The 22597-nt window shown below is 41.3% G+C and overlaps 1 protein-coding gene across 2 annotated transcripts in view; it reads left to right on the plus strand.

Annotated features, from left to right (window-relative positions):
• TGFBR2 (transforming growth factor beta receptor 2) overlaps window positions 1–22597 on the plus strand; it is a 90214-nt gene that overhangs the window by 39497 nt on the left and 28120 nt on the right. For both annotated transcript variants that reach the window (XM_072793096.1, XM_072793097.1), the window contains exon 3: window positions 1703–1893. In XM_072793096.1, coding sequence (XP_072649197.1) covers window positions 1703–1893 — 191 coding nt within the window. The remainder of the gene's footprint in view (window positions 1–1702; window positions 1894–22597) is intronic.

A 22597-nucleotide genomic window follows, 5' to 3' on the forward strand; every position in this document is an offset into this window, starting at 1 on the left:
ATCCACTGAGCCACCTGGGTGCCCCAGGATAAGAGGATTTTTAAATGTACACAGTTCGCTGTGTGATCATGCCAAGTTAAGTTTCACATAGTTCCCTGCTAGCTACCCGAGAAAAAGGAATCCGATCATGGCCCTTCCTTTACCAGTAGGGACCTACTTAGCAAGGGCTTGCTCCTTTTGTGCCTGCTGGAGTGTTAGTTCCAGAACCAGAACCCTTGAGCTCCTTCACCAAGGCCACGTATGCCTCTGCAGGAGCCACCTCTGGGTTGCATGGATGTCAGACACGTTGGCTCCCATTCCTAGTTAGACTCTTCCAGCTGCATCTTATCCCCTTGTTCACATATTGTGTTGCACTCTCAGAGGTGGTACCGTCCAGTTCCTCTTTCCCTGTGGAGATGGCCCCACCTGTTCTTCAGGAAAAGGCTGTACTTCAGCTGCTTCTTGCCTCGGCCTGGCTTCTATTGTCCTTGCTGTGAGCAGTGAGCTTGTAGAGGGGAGGCTGGTGTGTGTGAGCAGGCATGTGGGCATGTATAGGCACTCACCTGCACACACTCACAGTCCTTTCCAGGGAAGATTATATCTGCAAAACTGACAGTCATTTGGGCCTGATTGGTGCCCTCCCCTAGACTCCCCCTCTAGATATAGACACTACCATTCAAGACAACAGGTACATTGCATCTGAAAAGGTCAGGGATTGGAGGAAAGAGGTCAGACCAACCTCTGTGTTGGATGCGTTGGATGGAGTCATCCAAGATGGCAAGTTAATGAGAGAAGCAGATTGGAGGAGGCAGAGAATAATGTACTTTTCCAAGGATACTGGAGTTTTATTTTGGTTTTGCAATTATACTAGTGGGCATTAGTCATGTTGTTTTTAAATGTAATGTACTCAGAGAGCCAACTGAGCACTCTCTAGGGCCTCAGCAAAATGCCACATGAGAGATTCTCTGAGCCCTTAGCTGAGTTAGGCTTCAGCTACGTGATGTGAAGGGCTAGTAAACGTAGAAGCAGTTCGTTCATGACGGCATAAAATATTTTACTGAACTGCAAATGAAGAACACCTTGCAGTTCTTTCCCATGTGTTTTCATTTTTTCCCTCTTCCGTTCCTTTCTGTGAGTCAAAGAAACTTCCAGTGCTTCATCGAGGAAGTGTGTTCTGTTCTGTCCACACAGCCAGCTGCTGATACGGAATACGCCCTCACACAGAGCATGCTGGGGCCCAGCAAACAGACCCGGGGAACTGCAGCTACTTTCCCGGAATGCTCCTTGAGAACAATTCAGCTAGATGTGACCCCCATTTTGTCAGATAAACTGGGGAGGCAGCATGAGCTTGGCAGTGCTTTCAGGACAGAAGGTTTAACTCCGAGGACCTTGCGGTCTTCAGTTGACCATGCTTTCCTTTCTACTGATTTCCTTAGGACTTAACATGCAGTAAAGTGCTCTAGTCAGACAGCCCCCAAGAAAGGTCTTCATGTTTCCGATCCTAGATGGGTTTTGAGAATACGCAATAGAAAAACTGAAATGAGTAGAAAAGCACAGGAGGCTGGAGGCTGGAGGCCAGCGTGTTACCGTTGGAGAACAGGAATCAGCTGCCACTGTTTGAACGACTTTGTGCAGGAAGTACAGTCCAGATTGGTCTTCTGTCCAGGCTTTATTCATTCATTCTATCTCTTTTCTCCCCCTGCCATGAACCTCTGCACCCTAGGAGAAAGAATGATGAGAACATAACACTAGAGACTCTCTGCCATGACCCCAAGGATACCTACCATGGAATTGTTCTCGAAGATGCTGCCTCTTCGAAGTGCATTATGAAAGAAAAGAAGGTGCTGGGGGAGACTTTCTTTATGTGTTCCTGTAGCTCCGACGAGTGCAACGACTACATCATCTTCTCTGAAGGTGAGTTTTCTTCCTTTGAGAGTCTGGAGCCCAGCTTCTCTGTGTTCATGTTTTGTGTCCCTCGTCCATGGTCTCTGGTCTTCAACTCCGTCTTCTGGGCTCGGAGACAGAGCTTATACTCTGTGGTTTAGGAACCTAGTCACCGGGCAGGACAAGATGCTTAAGGAGTGTGGGGTTGGTCCTGGCCCATAGCCCCTCTTCCTTATAGAGCCCACATTATTGCTCACCTTCAACCTACAGCGGTGGTTCTTCACCCCTGGAGCAGTAGTAGCAGAATCACCTGAGAAATTGCCAGCAACGTAGAATCTGGGGGCCCCACACCAGACTATGGAAGCAGAAACTCTGGGTGTGAGTGCCACAGTCTGTGTTTGAGCAAGCCCTCCAGGTGATTCTGATGCTGCTCAAATGTGAAAACTACTTGTCTGGAGATTGGGGGGGAAGCTGTTGGATACTGGGGGGAGACTTACCTTGAATTAACTCAAGTGGTGTTGTGTACATGTTCTTAGGATTTGGCTGAAGGATACTTTCTGAGAGAAGAACTGAAATGCAGAGGGCATGTAGGGGATACCCAGGGAGGCAGGGTTTACCCAGGGAGGCAGGGAAAGGCAAGGTTAGATTCGATCCTCCATCTTTGAAGTTCAGGATTCGCTCAGCTTAAAAGGAGAGCACACACAGCTCCTTCGATTTAAGACACTATTCTGTGATTTTAGCTACAAAATAGCGTATGCTCCTTGTCCAAAATTGAAACAGTCCAACAGTATATAAGAATTTTTAAATGGAGGTACATGAACCTCATCCCATCTCCTGACCTGACAGATAATTAGCATGGATAGTCTGTTGGATGCATACTTGCCTCTATCATTCATTTATATTATCCTTCCTCACCTCCTCTCTTTCCCTATTTCTTCCCTCTCCTCTTCCTTCTGACTCTTCCTCAATCCACGTATCTGTCCATCCACTCATCTATCCATCCATCCATTTTTCCCTCCATCCATCCATCTCATACATTCATCCACTTTTCAATGCAAATAGTTGAGCATACAATAAATATTATTTGACAATATTTTTTCACCCAACCACTTTTGCTTCTCCTTTTAAACAAAACAATATATATGGATATACTATATGCCTTTTAACTATTTTCTAGAAATTCCATAATATGGATTATCTTCTCTGATTGATTCAGCTATTCCCCTGTTGGTAGATTATTTAGGTGTCTCTGCTTTTCCACTTCACGCTACATTGAATATCTTTGTAAAAATGTCTTGTACATTTGTGCTAATATTTCTGTAAGATAGATTTCTAGAAATGAAATTTTGGGTCAGAAGTTAAACACATTTTGGGATCCCTGGGTGGCGCAGCGGTTTAGCGCCTGCCTTTGGCCCAGGGCATGATCCTGGAGACCCGGGATCGAATCCCACGTCGGGCTCCTGGTGCATGGAGCCTGCTTCTCCCTCTGCCTGTGTCTCGGCCTCTCTCTCTCACTGTGTGCCTATCATAAATAAATAAAAATTAAAAAAAAAAGAAGTTAAACACGTTTTAAATCTGGATAACCACTATTAAATTGTTCTCCCCACAAAGATATCTAGGTATGTGGATATCCATGTCTCTTTATCACTGGAGATATAAGCCTTTTAATTTTGCCAGTCTGATAATGAAAATAATATTCTCGGTTTTAGGAATGTAAATTCAGAGTGGGGAAAGATTATTTTAGCCCCAAATAGGTCTGATTCAATAAAAAAAGTATTCAATAAAAAAGTTCTAAAGTATTAGAACACAAGTTCTAGGTTTACACACTATCCCTGCTACTATGTATATCCCAACTATGAAAACGATGTCTCATGCTTTGTGTGTGGTACTCGATAGCACTGCTCACCCACCTTTTTCTCTCTCTGTGTCCTTCACCTATTGCCATTTCCCTGCTTTTTTGTCCAACCCCTTACCGATGCCAACTATTCAGTGTACAAAGTAAGACATAGTCATCTTGTCGGCACCACACTTTCTAAAATCACTTCTCCCTCCTATCTTGTCATCCTGTAAATACTCCTTTTCTTTCATTTCTCTTATGTATTTGAGTTAGGAGGGAAGATGTAACTGTATTAAATCACACTAAAACATGGTAACACTGGATATCCTGGCATAGCATCCTCTTTCCCCAAGTAGTTCACCTTTTCAAAGAACTCCCAGCTTAAGCCAAAGGAATTAATCTCTAATAGCAGAATATCCAAACAGTTTATTACCATTCATAAAACCTTTCTGTCCTTTTGTGTACTGGGTTATCTACAATGTAAGAGTTTATTTTGCCCAAAAGGGACAAAAGTTAATAAATGCCCTACAAGTTGGAGATAATAGATATTAGTAAGGATATTAGTATAAGCTCTTAAGATATTCATGACTTCAGTTTTCAGTGTATTTCAATTCAGGTGATAATCACGGGCCCATGTCTATATTTTCCCTCTTCCTCATTATCAGACTATTTCTTTCCTTATGATGCGAGATAATCAGCATAAAGGCATTTCTCCTTGTACAGCTCAGGAAATCCAGCAGAGCTGATGACTTGGTTGCTTGGGTGACTTCAGAGTCTCCTAAAATGCTCCAAGGAATGCTTGCTTTTTAGACATTTCCCATTTCTGCAGTGGGATAGTTCCTCTACCTAAAATACCACATAATTAGCAATATTTAAGGACCCACTTCCACTCTTATTGCCACCATCTCTCCCTTACACTGAGGAATGAAATCTCTTGAAGCAATCTTTATTTCTCCACTCCAAGTCAAATAAAATGTTAAACACAAACACTCTAAAGTGTTTTATGCTCTATTTTTATTATATAGTGCTCTATTCTCATTGCCAGATTTCTGATCTGCAAACACAGTGAATAATAATTATTTACATCTTCCATTTTTCTTAAACATTCAAGGGAAGGGGCCCCTGGGTGGCTCAGTTCGTTGAGCATGACTCTTGATTTCAGCTCAGGTCATGGTCTCAGGGTCCTGGGGTCGAGCCCTGAATAGAGCTCTGTGCTCAGAAGTGGGGAGTCTACTTGAGATTCTCTCTCTCTCTTTCTTCCTCCTCTGCCCCTGCCTCCTACAATCTCAATCTCTCTCTATAATAATAAATAATCTTAAAAAAAAAACTTAAGGGAAAAAGATGAGCCACAAGATTTTCTTTTTAAATGCAATCTTTATTTTCAGTGCTCTTATTCATGATAGCTGACATTTGAGAGAATGGATCCTGTCTCTCTCTGAAAGACCCTTGGCCAAAAGGTGCTATGTAGAATTCTGAGAAGTCAGGGAATGCCCCTTGGACTCACCCAGACCTCAAATTCCAGTGAGAATCCTTATTGATGGGCTTGTGACAGCTGTTAGTCAGAGGAGATCTGTCAGGCTTCTAGACTGAGCATAGAATGTGGGAGGAGGGGAATCTGGAGTAAGCAGCTGCTCTATTGACTTGCAGATACCCACTTTGCAAAGACAGTGTGGGTGTGCGGTTATTCAGCTCCCACTGAACCTTTAAGAATCCAACACAACCACTCCGTTTTATTCATTCCATAAACAGTTTCCCAGGGCAGCAAAGATCCTTAATTTGCAGGGCCCTGAGCACGGGGGTGATTTTTGCTGTTTTAGGAAAGAGAGAAACCGTGTAGTGTGATTGGTCAAGAGTGAGAGCCTGAGATGGGTTTCCCGGCATTGAAGGCCTATTCCGCTGCTTGCTAGCTTTGCCACCTTGGGCCAGTTCCCTGATATCTCTATGTTGCAGTCCTCTTATGTGTGAGATGGGAATGAAAGGGCGGGGTGGGGGTGTGGTGGCATTGGCAGAGTTGAATAGATGGGTGCACGCAGAGCATTTACATCTGTGCCCAGTATGGTGGGAGGAGTCACTCTTGGCTGCTAATATTATTTAGGGCTTTGTACAGGATTTGGGACTTTTGCTTGAGATGAGGAGTAGGACCGTGTAGCGTCTGGGTCCTAGGTCTGCACCAGCACTGAGGTTGTAGAGTTGTGGGTTGACCATGGCATGCCAGCAGAGTGTTCAGACCCCTCCGGGTATCACACAGAGGGCGTGTTTTGTCTCATCCTCCACACGCCTTCATGGAGGCAAGGGGAACATGTTGAGTCTAGGATTTCTAATCAAAGCGAACCACATCCCTGACATGGCCGGATGATATTACAAATTAGGCACCTTGTTCCTGTTTTGACTCAGAATCACAGCAGGAGGCAGCTAAATAAAAGTCACAAGTACCTCTCAGATCAGTGACCAGGGCAGTCACACTGTCCTTGCTGAAGGACTCCACTCCCGATTCTTGTTCTCAGCAGAAGGCTCGCTTTGGGCCATGTGCCTTCTCATTGAGCGGCTGTGCCACCATTGACCTCCTCGTGCTGAGAGTGGGACCTCTGGCCTGGCATGGCTGGGGCGGGGGTGGTGGCCAAAGGAGGTGGGTGATGCTGGGAGAGCCCAGCACAGTAGCCAATACAGAGTCTGGATTACTCTTTCCTTGCTGGGGAAGGGGAACACTGTGCCAAGGAGAACAACTCTTCCAAATGGTGAGAACCTTTCATACACAAAGTCTTAGTGCACCAGCAGGGGCAGCCTTACCAGGGAGCTTGTCAGATGTACACAGCCTCCTGGACCTCTTGCACCAGCATCTGCTCTATAACAATGTCCTTGGTGATTTATTTGCACACCGAAGTGAAAAGCACTGGTGTGAACTCACCCAGCTGAACATGTACCAGAGCTGGGCCTTGTGAAGTTCATGCTTGGTAACTTGCGGAGCTAATCAGCCCAAGAGAAATACATTTGGCCTTAAACCTGGTCATTTGGGAATGAGCTAAAGTCATTGTATTCAGTCCATTCATGTATCATGTAGCAGAACTCCCCAGTGAATTGTGGGTGTCTTTCAACAGTGATAGTAAAGGTCATTTTTTTTTTTTTTATAAATACTCCACAAAGTTGGTGCTAACAGCTGCATGTAGATATCAAACACCTTTTAGGTAACATTTCTTTGGTTTCCATGATAGTGTTTATGTTCATCTGTCTGGGGGATTGTCCCCTGATACATCTCAAAGCAAGATGTTTGGGAACACTTTTCGGATGTGGTTCTGAATTGGGTCTACTGAGGAGGGGATTTTGGTAGCCCTGGGGAGCTCTGGCCAAGTAATATAGTAACGTTAAGAAGAATTCGCCTAAATCGGTTTGTTCCTCAATTGTCTGTTACGATCATTTGCTAGAGTTGGATATGTGGAAAACAAGAAGGTGACTTATAGGAGCTTCCAGCTCCCAGATGACTGGATCCCTTTCCCTCTGACTTGTGAACTTCTCATTCTGGAAATTGAGAGACACTATGGCTCTGCAAGAAAGGGAATTAGCATTAAACTCAAGTCCTGAATTTTAAAAAGTCTAGTTTCAAGGCCAGAGACCCAGCCCCTTCCTTAACTGAAGAGCTAGCAAGCTGATGCCTTGTTTAGCACCCACGCTGTGGAAATTCATAGAATAATTAGAACATTAGCAGCAATGATCACCGTGCTTGGTTGGAATGGTCACCTGTGCTAACCACTCTCAGGTATGCTGTCTTGTTTCCTAGAGATACATATATATTTGAAAATTCACTTATTTATTTTAGGGGGGTAAAGGGCAGAGGAAGAGAGAGAGAGAGAGGAAATCCCAAGCAGATTCCCCACCTAGTGCGGAGCACCACACAGGGCTTGATCCTGTGACCCTGAGATATGACCTGAACTGAAATCAAGATTTGCATGCTCAACCAACTGAGCCACCAAGGCACCCCTAGTGCTTTTTTTCTGACATGTTCAGCATTGTTTCCAGCTCTACTAATGTATAATAGGCAAATAGAATTGTAAGATGTTAAATGTTTACACATTCATTATGAAATTATGAAGGGATTCCTTTCATCCAGTTAATAACCGCCATCACCTCACATATTTATGCATGTGTCTGAGACATTAGATTCTACTCTTTTAACAAATTTCGATGATACGAGACAGCATTACCAACTATATTCACCATGTTTTACATTAGATCTTCTGATCGTATTCACCTTCTAGCTGAAAGGCTCTACTTTTTTATCAACCTCTATTTCTCTTTCTCTCCAGCCTGTGAAGGCTTTCTACTTTCTATGAGTTTGACTTTTTTTTTTTTAAGAGTCCACATAAAAGTGATACCATGCGGTAAGTATCTTTCTCTGTCTAGCTTATTTTACTCAGTTAATGCCCTTGGAGGTCCATCCATGTTGTTGTGAATTGCCTTCTTCCCAGGGCTGAATATTACTCCATCGTGTTTGTGTGTGTATATAGTCTACATCTTTATCCAGTCACCAAATAATGGGCACTTAGGTTGTTTCTGTTTCTCGACCATTGCAGGTAATGCTGCAGTGAATATGGGAGTACAGATATATATTTAAGATCCTGTTTTCATTTCCTTTGGTCATTTAATCTGAAGTGGGATTGCTGGATCATACGGTATTTCTACTTTTAATTTTTTGAGGAACCACCATATTGTTTAGTGGCTGTGCCAATGTACATTCCCACCAACAGTGCAAACAAGTTTCCTTCTCTCCACTTCCTGACATTTGTTATCTCCTGCCTCTTTCGGGGTCATGATCTTTTACACTGAAGTGACTCCTTTGAAATAAGCTCATCTGAACTTTTCATTTTACTTATTACAAAGAAGTGTGTCTCCAGAGAGTGGCATGAATTTCCCAAGATCTCACAGTTGGTTCTTCACCTTTTGTCCACAGAGAATCAGAGAATCTTGTCTCTTCCTCAGGGAATTCCCTCACTCTTCCACAGTCAGGTCGGGCGTGTAGGGGTGTATGCTTTTTTGTCAGGTGTTCAGCCATGGCAGTTTGCACCCCTCACATAAGAGGCTGCCTCTTCTGTGGATACAGGACCAGTCACTGAACTGCAGTACAGACTCACTATTCAACAAATCCTTGGCAAGACGTACCATCTCAGGCTTACACTGTTCGTGAATTTGTGAGAAATGATGTTTATTTATTTATTTATTTATTTTTTTTAGAAATGATGTTTATAATGTAACGGATGGGCAGCAGGATGCTCACCTTTTGAGAAGCTCATGGTTCCCTCCTTCCCCCAGCAAGATGATGAGTGCAGATGCCCACTACGCCACTTATAAACTCTCCCTGAGTGAACTAATTCACCTCTACTTTCCCCTCTGAAAAATAGGGATAGAAATAACGCTTCTTTGGACAGGATTCTTGTGAAGATAAATGACTTCGTTCACGTAGGGAACGTAGAGTTGTACCTGGCAGAGACAAGTCTTCAATAAAACTTGGGCTGTTTAAAAAAAAAAAAAAAAAAAAAAAAAAAACTTGGGCTGTTTGGTGACTACTGCTCCCCTAGATTCAGATATCTCATCGTTGGATGTAGCCAGATGAGCAAGGAGCTTTGAGAAGGGAAATCAGGACTATATGTTTACTGTAAGGAATACTGCTGGGGAAACTGTTGCATTGCATTGTTCTGTTCAGGAAGAAGCCAGGAGAAATTTCTCTCAGCTGCCCCCCTTAGAAAGAGTGTTTCCCTCATGGGGTCCTGTTTGTTTCTGATCTTAAGGACACTTTGAAGCATATAGAGTAGAGGTCAGCAAACTCCTTTGCTAAAGGACCACTTAGTAAATAGTTTCTAGCTTTGTGGGCCCTCGAGTCTCTCTGTTCCAGCTACGCCGCTCTGCTGTGGAAGCTGCCAGAGACAGCATATAAACAATTGGATGCAGCTGTGTTCCAATAACACTTCATTTACAAAAACAGACCTCAGCTCCTGACGTAGATTGTGGGTTTTTTTTTTTTTTTTTTTTTTTTTTGGTATATCCCCGTTCAATACCAACTAAGTTGGGCTTCTAGCAAGTATGTGTCTACTGATAACACCCCTGCTTGCCTGTGTTCCGCATTTGTCTTCCCATTGTCTTCATTCCATCACCCTACTTTTACTTTTCTTATCTTCCTTCCCTACTCTACCTGAGCTTTTTTTGTTAAACAGGATGGAACTATCAGTGAATACATCAATTATATGCAGTCAATTTAGACACGAGGACTCTAGAAACCACTTCTGACTCAAAGTTCAACCGATGTGGTTAAACAGAGAAGCAGACCATCCGATGTCGCCTGCCACCCAATGTGTGTTCACTGCTGATGTGGCAGCTACATGCAGACTTTTGCAGTTAGCATGCCCTTGAACTTGAGAGGCTGAGAGAAGAGAGACAGGGGCTCCCAGTAGCAACAGGGTTTCATTCCTTCCTCTCTCATTGTAGAATTTCTTTTACATGAAAACAGCCTCTTTGGTTTGCAGGCCTAACTCTGGCAGGAAGACAAATGATTTTTTTACAGTATCAGACACGCGGTTTCCTGTCTATGTTTAACTTGCCAGCAGAACATCTCAGCCAGCTGGTTCCCCTTAGACCTATTGTGACCTTAATAACATGGCCTCACGCCATCCAGTAAACCCACTCTGTGTATTGATCACATGCCTCATGCACTTTATTGACTCGTATTGGTTCGTGAGTCAGAGAAGACCTGGGAGTGCCACCCCCTTCATCTTAAATTCCATTTTGTCTGTTCTGACCCAGCATCATGGAGCTGGCTTCTTGGAGGAAACTCTTAGTTCTTGCATGGAAGAAATGAGAAGACTAAATGGTGCTTTGGCAGCTCTGGGACTTCTGGGTGTGCTGCCTTTGAACTGTGCAGTCGCTACTCAAAATAGCTGGCTTGCCAGCTGTGCGTTTTTGTTTTAGGAGAAACAAACCAGATTTACTTTCCGGTCTAAATGCAGAAGAAAAAAGTAAGTGTGGAAATATAGTTGTGAAGAGTTGTTAGAAGAGGAAGAAAATTATGGATGAAAGACACTAGTTTCATTCCTGGGAAGAGAAATCAGTTATTTGAGGTGATGACTCAGTGCTGAAGGAGCCTTTGGTTGTGAATGAGCTAGGTTAGAAAGCATCCTCTGAATCTGTGGATATGGCCCATGTCTCGCCAAGAAAATAATAAAGATCGTACATGCCAGAGGGCATTGTGACTCAGTCAAGTGAAGCTTAGAACATATTTGTAGCTTCTCTAGGCAAAGCAACTCGTTTCTGTAGATTCCCCCCAACCCCCAAACCCCCACCCCCAGCAGCAGAGTAAACAAAGATGCTCTGAGGCTACATGTGGTTGCCAGTTGTGACTATTTCTGCCCTGGAACCTCATTTTGATATGAATCATGGCAGAATGGAATCCAGTAAGGACACAATCTGTCTCAAATCCCAGCCACTGGGTGTGGGTGACCAGTTAAACAGTTGGTGGTGGTACATCTGCAGTCTCTCATCACCCCGGGACCACCCCCTTGTGTTCTACAAATGACACACGGATGGGTGACAGCAAAAGGGGTCCACGGAAACCCTTTTTTTAATTATTTTATTTATTTATTCATGAGAGACCCAGAGAGAGAGAGGCAGAGACACAGGCAGAGGGAGAAGCAGGCTCCACGCAGGGAGCCCGATGTGGAACTCGATCCGGGACTCCAGGATCACGACCCGAGCTGAAGGCAGGTGCTAAACCGCTGAGCCACCCAGGTGTCCCCACGGAGACCCTTTTGCTGCTGTCCCACCAGTGGAAAAACACTAGCAAGCTAGCTAACCACCATGAAATTGACTTTCATTTCCACTCACCTAAACTCCAGTGGCTGTACTTACCACCAGTTGGACATCTGGCTGACATGCTTTTGTAAAACCTTTTCTGATCCTGAAATCACTCCTGCATGGTGCTAAATATGCAAAATATCAAATTTACCAGCAATCATTGTACAGTCATTAAGAAGGAACCATTTTGTCTTATCTTTTGCTTTAGTGAACAGCATGAAAACCAGTAAGTGGATGTACAGAAAGGCCACTTTGACTTAAGGTAAAGAATGAATTTTTGAATATCCTAGCGTTTAGACCTTATCCTCATAGGTCTAATGCATAGCTAGATGCATAGCTAGATCTTTTGGGAATAGATTATGGGATTATTTACAGAGGAGTAGGCTCTCTCTGTTGTAACATTTCATCATTTCAAGGACCAAATTCATATTTTACTTTAAAAAAGTATATACCTTACATTGCTCATTAGGATATAGCTGGTTCCAGTGTCATGAACAATCGGTCCTAAAAGTAGGCATTAAAATTCCTTCCATTCCGGGCAGCCCCAGTGGCCCAGCTGTTTAGTGCCGCCTTCGGCCCAGGGCATGATCCTGGAGACCCAGGATCAAGTCCCGTGTCGGGTTCCCTGCATGGAGCCTGCTTCTCTCCCTCTGCCTGTGTCTCTGCCTCTCTCTCTCTCTGTCTCTGTCTGTCATGAATAAATAAATAAAATCTTAAAAAAAAAAAAAACAGTGCTTAGGAACTGCCATGCTCAAAATTTATTTAAAAAAAAATTCCTAAAAAAAAAAAAAAAAAAAAAAATTCCTTCCATTCCTTCTTTCTCCAGGTCCCATCCTATTCAGGATGCCTATTTCTCCCATTCAGCTGAAGTCATTGTTCTCTGCTTTGGCTGCACTTTGGAAACACCTGAGAATCTTTAAAAACTACTCATTAACTGGGTCTTAGCCCTGCAAATTCAGACTTAATTGGTCTGAGGCCTGGTGTCAGGATTAAAAAAAAATAACTCCCCAAGATATTCTAATATGCAGCCAGTTTTGGGAACCACTTAACTCAAGACAGTTTGTTCTGCCAAATATTTTTATATTTTTTTCAGGTTCCTCATATAACCTAGAAAGGGATGGTAACAATTAGAGAATGATAAGCACCACACAAAGTAGCTGAAATTCAGCCTTCTAGGTTAGAGGAGGAGAAAAACAACCAAACAAAATACCTATATTACCACCTCCCTGAGGAATAATAGAAGGTGGAGGCACCTGAGGTTTTAGAACCAATGAAATTATACATTAAGAGCAGACGTATTTTAAACTTCAAAGTGTAACTGGAAGGTTGGATGGCAAATTTTGGGTGCCACTGCCTCGGCGAAGACAAGGCAGCGAGGGGAGGTGGTATGCATAGTTGTAGGAGGTGAAGATCATCAGGTAGAAGGAAGTGCAACAAGTGGTGTTTTCCGTGGAAGGCCAGAAGAGAAGCGAGGATGTGTTTCAAGTGGCCAAAGAGGGGTTGCTAGTGTGAAAAACTAATGTGCTCTTCTAAAGTCGTCTGGTCTCCCTGTTGGAGAAGATACTGAAATAACTTACTGTCTCTCTGCTTTCAGGTTTTCTGACTGTATGAAGGGACCCTAGACAGGTTACGAGATGTCCTCCAGACAGGCAATCCCAAAAAAGAATAGAAGAATTAGGGCAGGTGGGGGAGCCTAACAAAGCCCAGGCTAAGTGGTCAGAAGATTAACATGAAGAAAAATGCAGCTCCAAAGAACATATGTCAGGCTGCATCTCTGTCAGTGGGGAAATAGGCATTCATAAGACATGTGATCATTTCTTGGGCAAAGCCTGGCATGATTTAGGTTCTCTGTTAATGTTGGTTGCCCTCCTAAAGTCACAGCAACAAAAGTATCTAGAATCTATACCCCAAGGAGGACCATGAAAGATGGTAAGCGCAATGGAAAGGATGCCCACTACAGCAGAAACAGAATTAGGGCTTCAATTGCCTGGAATGCCCAGTCATATGAAACTTAACAGATTCATGTAAAGTCAGGCGTATCGGCTTAAGTGATTGATGGCAGAAGAGAGCTCATCAAAAGCTGGCTTAGCATCTGTTGATGTGATAAAGACCCAGGGGTTTACACGTGAGTTAAGGTCATTTTGAATTCAGGGTGATCTGACCAAGTGTATCGAAACAAAACAATAGAACCAACTAACCAACCAACAATAGTCTTCAACCATGCTCATTGGAAGGGGCGCCAAGAGTCCCAATGTAATCTTTGTTACACAGATTATATTCCAAGTATTGTGGCTGGGTCTAGCAAAACATGGAGAATCTGGAGTAGCAAGAATGATTTCAGGGAATTGATCATTTTACACTTCGAAAAGGGACCTGGCATTTAGTGGGTGCCTCAGGCAGACTTGAGAGTCTGACCCATAAATCTTTTGAAGAGTGATTGAAGGAAACAGAGATGTGAAACCTGAAAAATAAACAGTTTGGGGAAACAGGTGAAATGCTCACCAAGCGTTTAAAAGCCGTCATCCATCCCATAAAAGAAGAATACATTTTGTTGTCTTTTGCTTTAGAGAACAGCATGAAAACCAGTACGTAGATGAGCAGGAGGGCTACGTTTGACTTAATATAAAGAGTAAATTCTTAAATATCCCAGTGTTTAGGCTTTATCCTAATAGTTCCATAGCTAGATCTATTGAGATTAGATTATGGGATGATTTACAGAGAAGTGTGGTCCTTCTGTCATAACATTCCCAACAAAGGTTTGATCTCTGCATCTCAGGAATATTCCAGAAAAGGTTGTCATGCCAGATTACCTGTAAGGTACTTTTGTTGATAGAGATGGGAAGGAAATAATGTAAGGAAGACAATGGAATATGATTCAAAGCTAGGGAATGGCTTAATTTTGAAATATGTGTAATTGGAATAAGACAATCACAAGGGTAGGAGGGAAGACATATTCTATTATCCTGGGAAAAATTATCCTCAAAATCTGCCCAGACTGTCAAGCAGTCCTGTCAATATTCTAGAAGCTAAATTCAATTGTATATGCTCAGTGAGCTCACTGTCATTCGGTTGTTTAATTAAAATGATTTCTTGTTGTTTGCCTGTATGTAGTTGTTTGCTTTTTGTTGAAATGATGGAGGAGGAATCCTATCTCATTCTGCACTCCTGCAGCACTGATCTCTCTAGGAAATTCTCACAGACCATCTTCTCACTGGCTAGCACTGAATACAATTCTACTAGGGCTTCGCAAACAGGTCCACTATTATTTTTTTTTATTTTTAAAAGATTGTATTTATTTATTCATGAGAGACAGAGAGGCAGAGGCAGAGGGAGAAGCAGGCTCCCCACACAGCAGGGGGCCCGATGTGGAACTGGATCCCAGGACCCCAGGATCACAACCTGAGCTGAAGGCAGACACTTGACTGACTGAGCCACCCAGGCGTCCAACGCTACAGATTTTCTAAGTGAAAGGTAAACAACTCTATGGCAGAGTACCAAGGAGCTTGTTTCATGTTTGCCAAAGCCCAGCTTCTCAAACTCTACTGTGTAAATTAAGCAACTAGGGATCTTTGTAAAATGCAGATTCTGATTCAGGAATTTAGGACAGGGCTCAGATAGTGCATTTCATATAAGTGCCCAAGTGATGCCTACTGATGCTGTTAGTCTGGGGAACACACTTTGCTTTTGTGTGTGTGTGTTTTAAAATGTTTCATCTGAGTATAGTTGACCCACAATGTTGTATTAGTTACAGGTGTACAACTGGGGAACACACTTTGAGCAGCAGGGTGCCAAGAGATTCCTTCTGTATCATGCTACCAAAGTTTTTACAAGACAGTGCTCTAACCCACTGAGGTATGGAGCCTAATCACCACCAAACTTTTTTTTTAAATGCAGAAAATGTTGGTAAGATATTAGAACCCCTAAGTTAGGAAGTGTGTGTGTGTGTGTGTGTGTGTGTGTAAAATACGGTGATTTGAGCAAGAACAAAGGAAAGATGATAAGGATATGGGATGTAACAGAATCAAGAGAGACAATTTGTTTTGTTTCTTATAAAATCCTTTATCTTGCTGTCCGGGGATCCCCGCATGTGTGTGCCTGAAGAAGGCTGTGGCTTCATAATACCTTCTTTGCATCTTGAGTGAACATACATGAAACATATTCAGTAAATGTATAGGAGTTATCAGTATCTTTTGTTCCCTTCTGCCACTTTCTTCATTGTAACGGGGTCCAACTTCGTTAGGCATATGGTTCAACTGAGTTATGTCCCTGGGAGGACAACAACCAAACCAAAAAGTGCATGCTGTCATTTTTCTAATATAGCCAGACTACCTCCTGACTTCCCTAAATAAGCCTTCTGCCTTACTGTTGCTATTTCACTTCAAACTCTACAGTATACACTATCTTAAACTTATTTCCGACTAGGTGATATTGCTTCACTTTTTCAAGAAAGAGAATGTTGCAGCTCATGTAGTCACAGGGAAAATGGGTTCTCTAAAAGCAGCATTATCATCAGACATGATACAAAAAGAAGCCAAGCAAAACTGCAATCAAATCACATACCTAGTGATATTTTAATGCTTCTTTACCAAATCAGGATTTTTTTTTCTGGTTGAAAATCTGTGAAATATGTTATTATTTAGAACTATTTTTTGTTTGGATTTATCACAGAATAGTACAAACATATTTATTGAATATTTCCTACCTTAAAGAGCTTGAGAAATACTTAAGAGCCTGACACACATCTCTTGTAAGTCTTCTAAGAACCCAGTGGGGTTGGTCCTGGGTTGTCTTCATTATGCAAATGAGGAAGGAGAAAGAAACAAAGTTGGATCTAAAATCAGATTCCAAAGTTTTTGAAAACCAAGTTATACTGCTTCTAAATATACAGAATGATTTCTGTAATTTTTTCAATCTCAGGATCTACTTTGGTTTTGGGGCTTCCTGTTGCCTGATGAAATGTTACTAGTTTGAATCTAGAGCTGTTTTTTTTTCCTCCCTGCAAATTGCCAAAAATTCAGCTTTTCAGTGTGCATTGAAAAAGTCATGAAACTGGATCTTAGGTCAATGTGGTGTCTAGAAATACTGCAGTTGGGGGGTGAAGTAGCATGAAGGATACTTTGTCACTTATTCCTGGAAGAATCAAGAGAACTCTGTCTCCAAGAGTGGCAGGAGCTTCAGGTTTGTTTTTTTTTTTTTTTTTAAGATTTTATTTATTCATGAGAGACACAGAGAGAGAGAGAGAGGCAGAGACACAGGCAGAGGGAGAAGCAGGCTCCATGCAGGGAGCCTGATGTGGGACTCGATACCTGGACTCCAGGATCATGCCCTGGGCTGAACGCAGGCACTAAACCGCTAAGCCACCCAGGGATCCCACTTCAGGGTTTTAAATGTAGTGACTGCCACAGAATATACTGCTAAATAGTTTAAGGAAAGTAAAGGGACCTTAAATCCCAGGCAGCCAAACAGCATGGCAAAGAAAGATGATTCTGGGTTATATTGAGTGACTTGGGATAAAAATCCTCAAATGAGCTATTTCAACAAAATGTTCTCAGTGCTAGTTTATTTGCAAATAATAGTTCCTTGGCTGAAAATAAGAGTGCATTTAATAACGTGAACTTCTTGTCCTTCCTGATAACCTGTATCATAGTTTACAAATAGATTATTTCATTAGAAAAGAAGCCACGTGTCAGTGAATCTGGTTATATAGCGGGTGAGCTAGCACAGGGACACCTGGAGACCGATGGTCACTGAGACCAGGTACTAAGCTAGACAAAGCTGTAGATTTATAAAAATTATTTATATTGTAACACAGATTCCTCCATTTCATTTCACTATGCTGTAAAGATCTCCAATTCATGTTCAGCAGAGATAGCTATGGTTGGCATCCTGTTCCTCTTTTTAAAAGAAATGCACCTAGGGGCACCTGGGTGGCTCTGTCAGTTAAGCGTTGAACTCTTGATTTCAGCTCGGGTCATAAGATCGAGCCCCGTGTCAGGCTTCACACTTGGTGTGGAGTGTGCTTGAGATTCTCTCTTTGCCCCTACCACTTCCCCTGTTCATTCTCTCTCTCTCTCTCCCAAATAAATACATCTTTAGGGGAAAAAAAAAAAAAAGAAATGCGTCGAACATTTCTGCATTAAGATTTGTTGAAGGTCATTGGTGTATATTCCCTATCAAGGTGTTTAGAGTCCTCATCTACTTTCTCTGTGTCCACTGAACTGATCATATAGTTTTTTCTCCTTTAATTTATTAATATGGTAAACAATAGTGGGTTGTTTTGTTTGTTTTTAGTGCTAAGACATGCCTCCCTGGTAACCTGGTCCTGCTGTCTTATCTTTGTTTTATATCCTCTAATGGATTTGATTTGCCATTTAGTTAGAATTAATTTTTTTAATCGCTGACAGAGTGAGATTATTCTATAATGTTCTTTTCTCATACTCTTCTTGTCTGCTCTGATTGTATTTATTTACATAAGAGGAATTGAGCCATGGTACACTTCTTTCTATTCTCTGAAATTGAAATGACCTGTTTCTTGCAAGTTTGGTAGCACTCAACTTCATCTGGGACTGGTATGTGTTTGGGGCTTTGGGGGGGAACACTGTTGCTCAAATGTCTTGGGTTACCTTCTCCCCCACTCTTTATTTAAAAAAAATAGGAGTGCCTTGGTGGCTCAGTTCATTAAGTGTCTGCCTTCAGCTCAAATCATGATGTTAGGATCCCAGGATCGAGCCCCATACTGGGCTCCCTGCTCAGCGGGGAGTCTGCTTCTCCCTCTCCTTCGGTCCCTTCCCCTGCTTGTGCTTAAGTGCTCTATCTCAAATAAATAAATAAGATCTTTAAAAAAATTTTAACCTTGTAGAAAAGTTGAAAGGATCATCATGCAGTTTACCCTGTACATTCCTTCCCTTTCTCAGTATTTACCCCATTTTACTACATTTTACTACATCCTCATTTCTATGTGCCTGCAAGTGTGTGCACATGTCTGTGTATATTATTGTCAATATTCATATTTCCCCAAAGCTGTGGGGTTGCTGTTGTTGTTTAAATTCAGGATCCAGTCAAGGACTACCTTTTGCATTTGGTTGTTTTGCCTCATGTGTGTGTTTCTTGTTTTTCGTGATGTTGACTTTAAACAAACTAGCTCATTTATTCCATTCTGGATTTGTCTGATGACCCCTGTTTAATGAGATTCTTTTTGTTTATTGAGATATAATTGACATATAATATTATTTTAGTTTCAGGTGTATAGCATAATGATTCATTGTATGTATAGCGATCACCACAATAAGTCTAGTTAACATTCATCTACATGGTTACAAACATTTTTTTCTTGTGATGAGAACTTCAAGATTTACTCTCTTAGCAACTTTCAAATATGCAATACAGTATTTTTAACTTGGGTCACCAGGCTGTACATTACATCCTCCAGACATGTTTTATTACTGGAAGTTTGTACTTTTGACCACCTTCATGCCCTTCTCCTACCTACCCCCACCTCTAGCAACCACCAATCTGTTCTCTGCACCTATGAGTTTAGTTTTGTTTTTCGTCCTTTTAGATCCCAAATATAACTTAGATGATAAAGTATTAGTCTTTCTCTGTCTCACTTATTTCACCTAGCAATACCGCACTCCTACGTCTATCCATGTTGTCATAAGTGGTAGGACTTCCTTCTTTTTATGGCTTAATAGTATCCTATTGTGTCTGTATTTATATATTTTTATGTATACATTGTATTTTCTTATCCTTTCATCCATCCATGGACACTTAGGTTGTTTCCATGTCTTGGCTATAGTAAATAATGCTGGAATGAACATAGGGGTGCATCTATCTCTTTGGGATAATGATTTCATTACCTTCAGATTGATTAGATTCAGACTGAATGTTTCTTAAAGGATCCCACTCGTTTTTTGGGGGGTTTTTTTGTGGGAAAATTTAGGGTGGAAGGTTGACAGTCCTGCAAAATTAAAATTCTGAGATGTATATTCAGACATATTAATACCAAAGACACTAATTTGACAGTAAAAGGCTTAAAAAGAGAGAGAGAGAGAAAAAAAATTATGAAATTAGGAAAATTTTTACTCATTCAATTTCTTTACTATTTATGAGATTATTCAAGTTTCATAGCTTTTCTTGGGTCAGTTTTGGTACGTTACACATAGAGTATATATTTAGAACTTTAGCCATTATCTAAATTTTTACAGTTATTAGCAAAAAGTTTTCATGGTTCTTTGAATCTTTGCTATACCTGTAATTATGCCTCCTCTATGACTTTGCTTTATTGCCTTAACAATTTCACAGAACTTATATATTGCATCAGTCAGTATGCACAAACAATTTGGGGTGTTGTGTCTTTTTTTCCTATTGCACCAATTTCAACTTTTATCTTTACTATCTCTTTCATTCTACTCTTCTGTGGCTCTCTAGTCCTCTTTCTAGTGCTCTTGTTCTCTTCTTTGTCCTCTTTTCTGTGTTGAACCAATCCCATGCTGGCTGAAGGACCCCATAGCTACCAGAAACATCCCTCTTCAGTGAAATTCCACTCCTTCGTGTGTGCCACTACCTACCATGCAAGGTTCCCCCACTTTGCTCTCAGCTCACTTGGTGTACATTTTCCCAGTTACCATTTCTAGGACATGGGAATAAAGAATACGTATCTAGCAGTGTGGCTACAAAAGCTCAAAATAACCCATGCAAAACAGTGTTTGGCATGAAGTAGGTGCTCAATAAATGAGTAGTGTGCTTTTTAACATTATAATGAACAGCATGACTTGAGACAGGAAGTTCTCCCTCCCTGCCCCCCAGCCTATCTCTCTTTAGCACAGTTTCCTTCTTTGGATCTCAGCCAGTTGCATATATATCCTGTTGCTTTAGATGGTATTGGTGGGTAAAAGCTTAGTGATTAGATTGTCACTGCCATCTTCAAGAATCTCTGGGCTGTCATGTGGTGTTCATTAGTATACCCACACACCAAAGCTTGCAGAAAACAATCATCCCTACCCCTTTCTAGTGCTTGGATAAATCAATATCTTGGTACATTTGTGCCCAAAACTCCTTCATGAAGTAGAGGAATTGCCAAAACAATTTCAAATACTAAAAGTAGGAGTCCATCTCTCAAATTCACCTATGGTGATTTGGCTTTTATCAATATGCCTGTGGCTTTTTTACTATGTTGGCCTTCACTTACTATCTTTTTTACTGTCTGATTTTTTTTTTTTTTTGAAACTGTGAATTAGAGAGGTTCAATTTTAAGTTCCTTTTAGCAACCAGTGTTGGATTTGGGCATTAAGAAAGGACTTAGAAGAGGCTGGGAAGAGCCTGTCTTCATGGTCATTTGCATGTGTGCATGTGTGTGTGTGTGTGTGTGTGTGTGTGTGTGTGTGTTGTTAGGCAATTTGTGTATATATGCGTTACTCGGCAACTTGTTTACTTTAAAATCTCTCAAAAGGCATGTATACCATGAAATTTCCCCTTGAGATTTTTTTGCCAGTTTGTATTTTTTTATGGCATACTAACATTTATCTTTGACGTTGTCTTTAAAAAAATATTTATCAAGGCTATGGCATTTGCAAATCGTTCCTTATTTGCAACTAGGTCTGGCTTCTGTATGTGGGGCACATTGGGTTGGAGATTTTCATAATTATTAAATAGAACTCTGAGTTCCTTGCTAGGGAGACAGTTTGATGGCATTGAAAGAACAAAGGCTTTGGAGTCACTCACACGGGGGAAACAGGCTACCCTATTTGCCTAGGAGTGATTCATCTTAAGTCTCAATTTCTCTTCCTTCCTCTCTCCTTCCCTCCCTGCCTCTCTTCCTTCTTTCCTTCCACATTGCAAGAGTGTTTCTTGCAGCATCAGTCATACCTCGAAAGGACCAATAGTGGTCCATATATGTTAAGAACTTAATTTCTTAATCCCTAAGATGGGGTGAATACTTGAAGGGGTATTATGAATATCAAATGAGATTACATATTTGAAATTCCTGGTATATAGTGGGTGCACCAAAATAAAATTAGTTTTGTCTCCCCTTTCTTTTCCCCTCAAGAGCATCCAAAATAACATACTTAGCACAGGAGCAAGGCATGGCTTCCATAATTATTCCTCAGATTTCTCTCTTTCGAAAAAAAAAAATATTTTCATTCCAAAATAAAATACAAATAGGGAAAATCACATAAATAAATGTCCTGCTTAGTGAATAATGCTAACATTCTTATAACCTCTGCCCAGGCCTCAAAAATACAACTTTGCCAGACATCCCGGTTCTTGCATGTTCCTCAACTCAACACAAAACCCTCCTTCCCTCCAAAGTTACTACTATTCTTCTTTTATAATGATCACTTTCGGTATTTTCTTAAATTGCTTTATCATCCAAGTTTGCCTCTGTAGACACTAGCTTAGTCCTATTATTATTATTATTATTATTATTATTACTATTATTATTATTATTTTGGTAATTTGATAAACCTACAGTTTCTGTTAATCACTGTCTTCCCCAATTCCTTCTTTTTTCCTTTATAGCATATCTGTTGAAGAACCCCTTTAACCTGTACTACTTTATAGTCTGGATGTTGCTAATGCATTCATGGTGCAGTTTGCTGGGTTTCTCTGCCTCCTGTATTGTTTGTAAATTGGCAGTTGGATCTGGAGGCTTTATCAGACTCCATTTAGATCTTTTTGCCAAGTCTATAAGTCAGGTTATGATGTCTGCCTAGCTCTTGTTTTGTAATATTAGTTGGCATGGATGCTTGCTGCCTAGATCCATTTAATAAATTAAGGGTTAAAAAAGGATAATCTATTTCTATCAATTCATTTTCATTTATTAGCTGGAATAATTTAATAAGGAGTTGCTTTCTTCAACTCTTTGGTTACCCGGTACTATGGTTCAGATGAAAAAGGCAGGATGCATGCTTGATGTTTCTTTTCATTTTCTAGTTTTCAATATAATGAGCTGACATCCTGTTATCTTCAGAAGTTGATAAATCTGTTTTTTAATCATTCTGATATCATAAGCTTAAGCATACTTAATGTATCCTAGTGTGTTGCTTTTTTAAAAATCTTCATTAA

This window comes from Canis lupus, chromosome 22, assembly GCF_048164855.1.
Source record: "Canis lupus baileyi chromosome 22, mCanLup2.hap1, whole genome shotgun sequence".
Taxonomy (NCBI): Eukaryota; Metazoa; Chordata; class Mammalia; order Carnivora; family Canidae; genus Canis; species Canis lupus.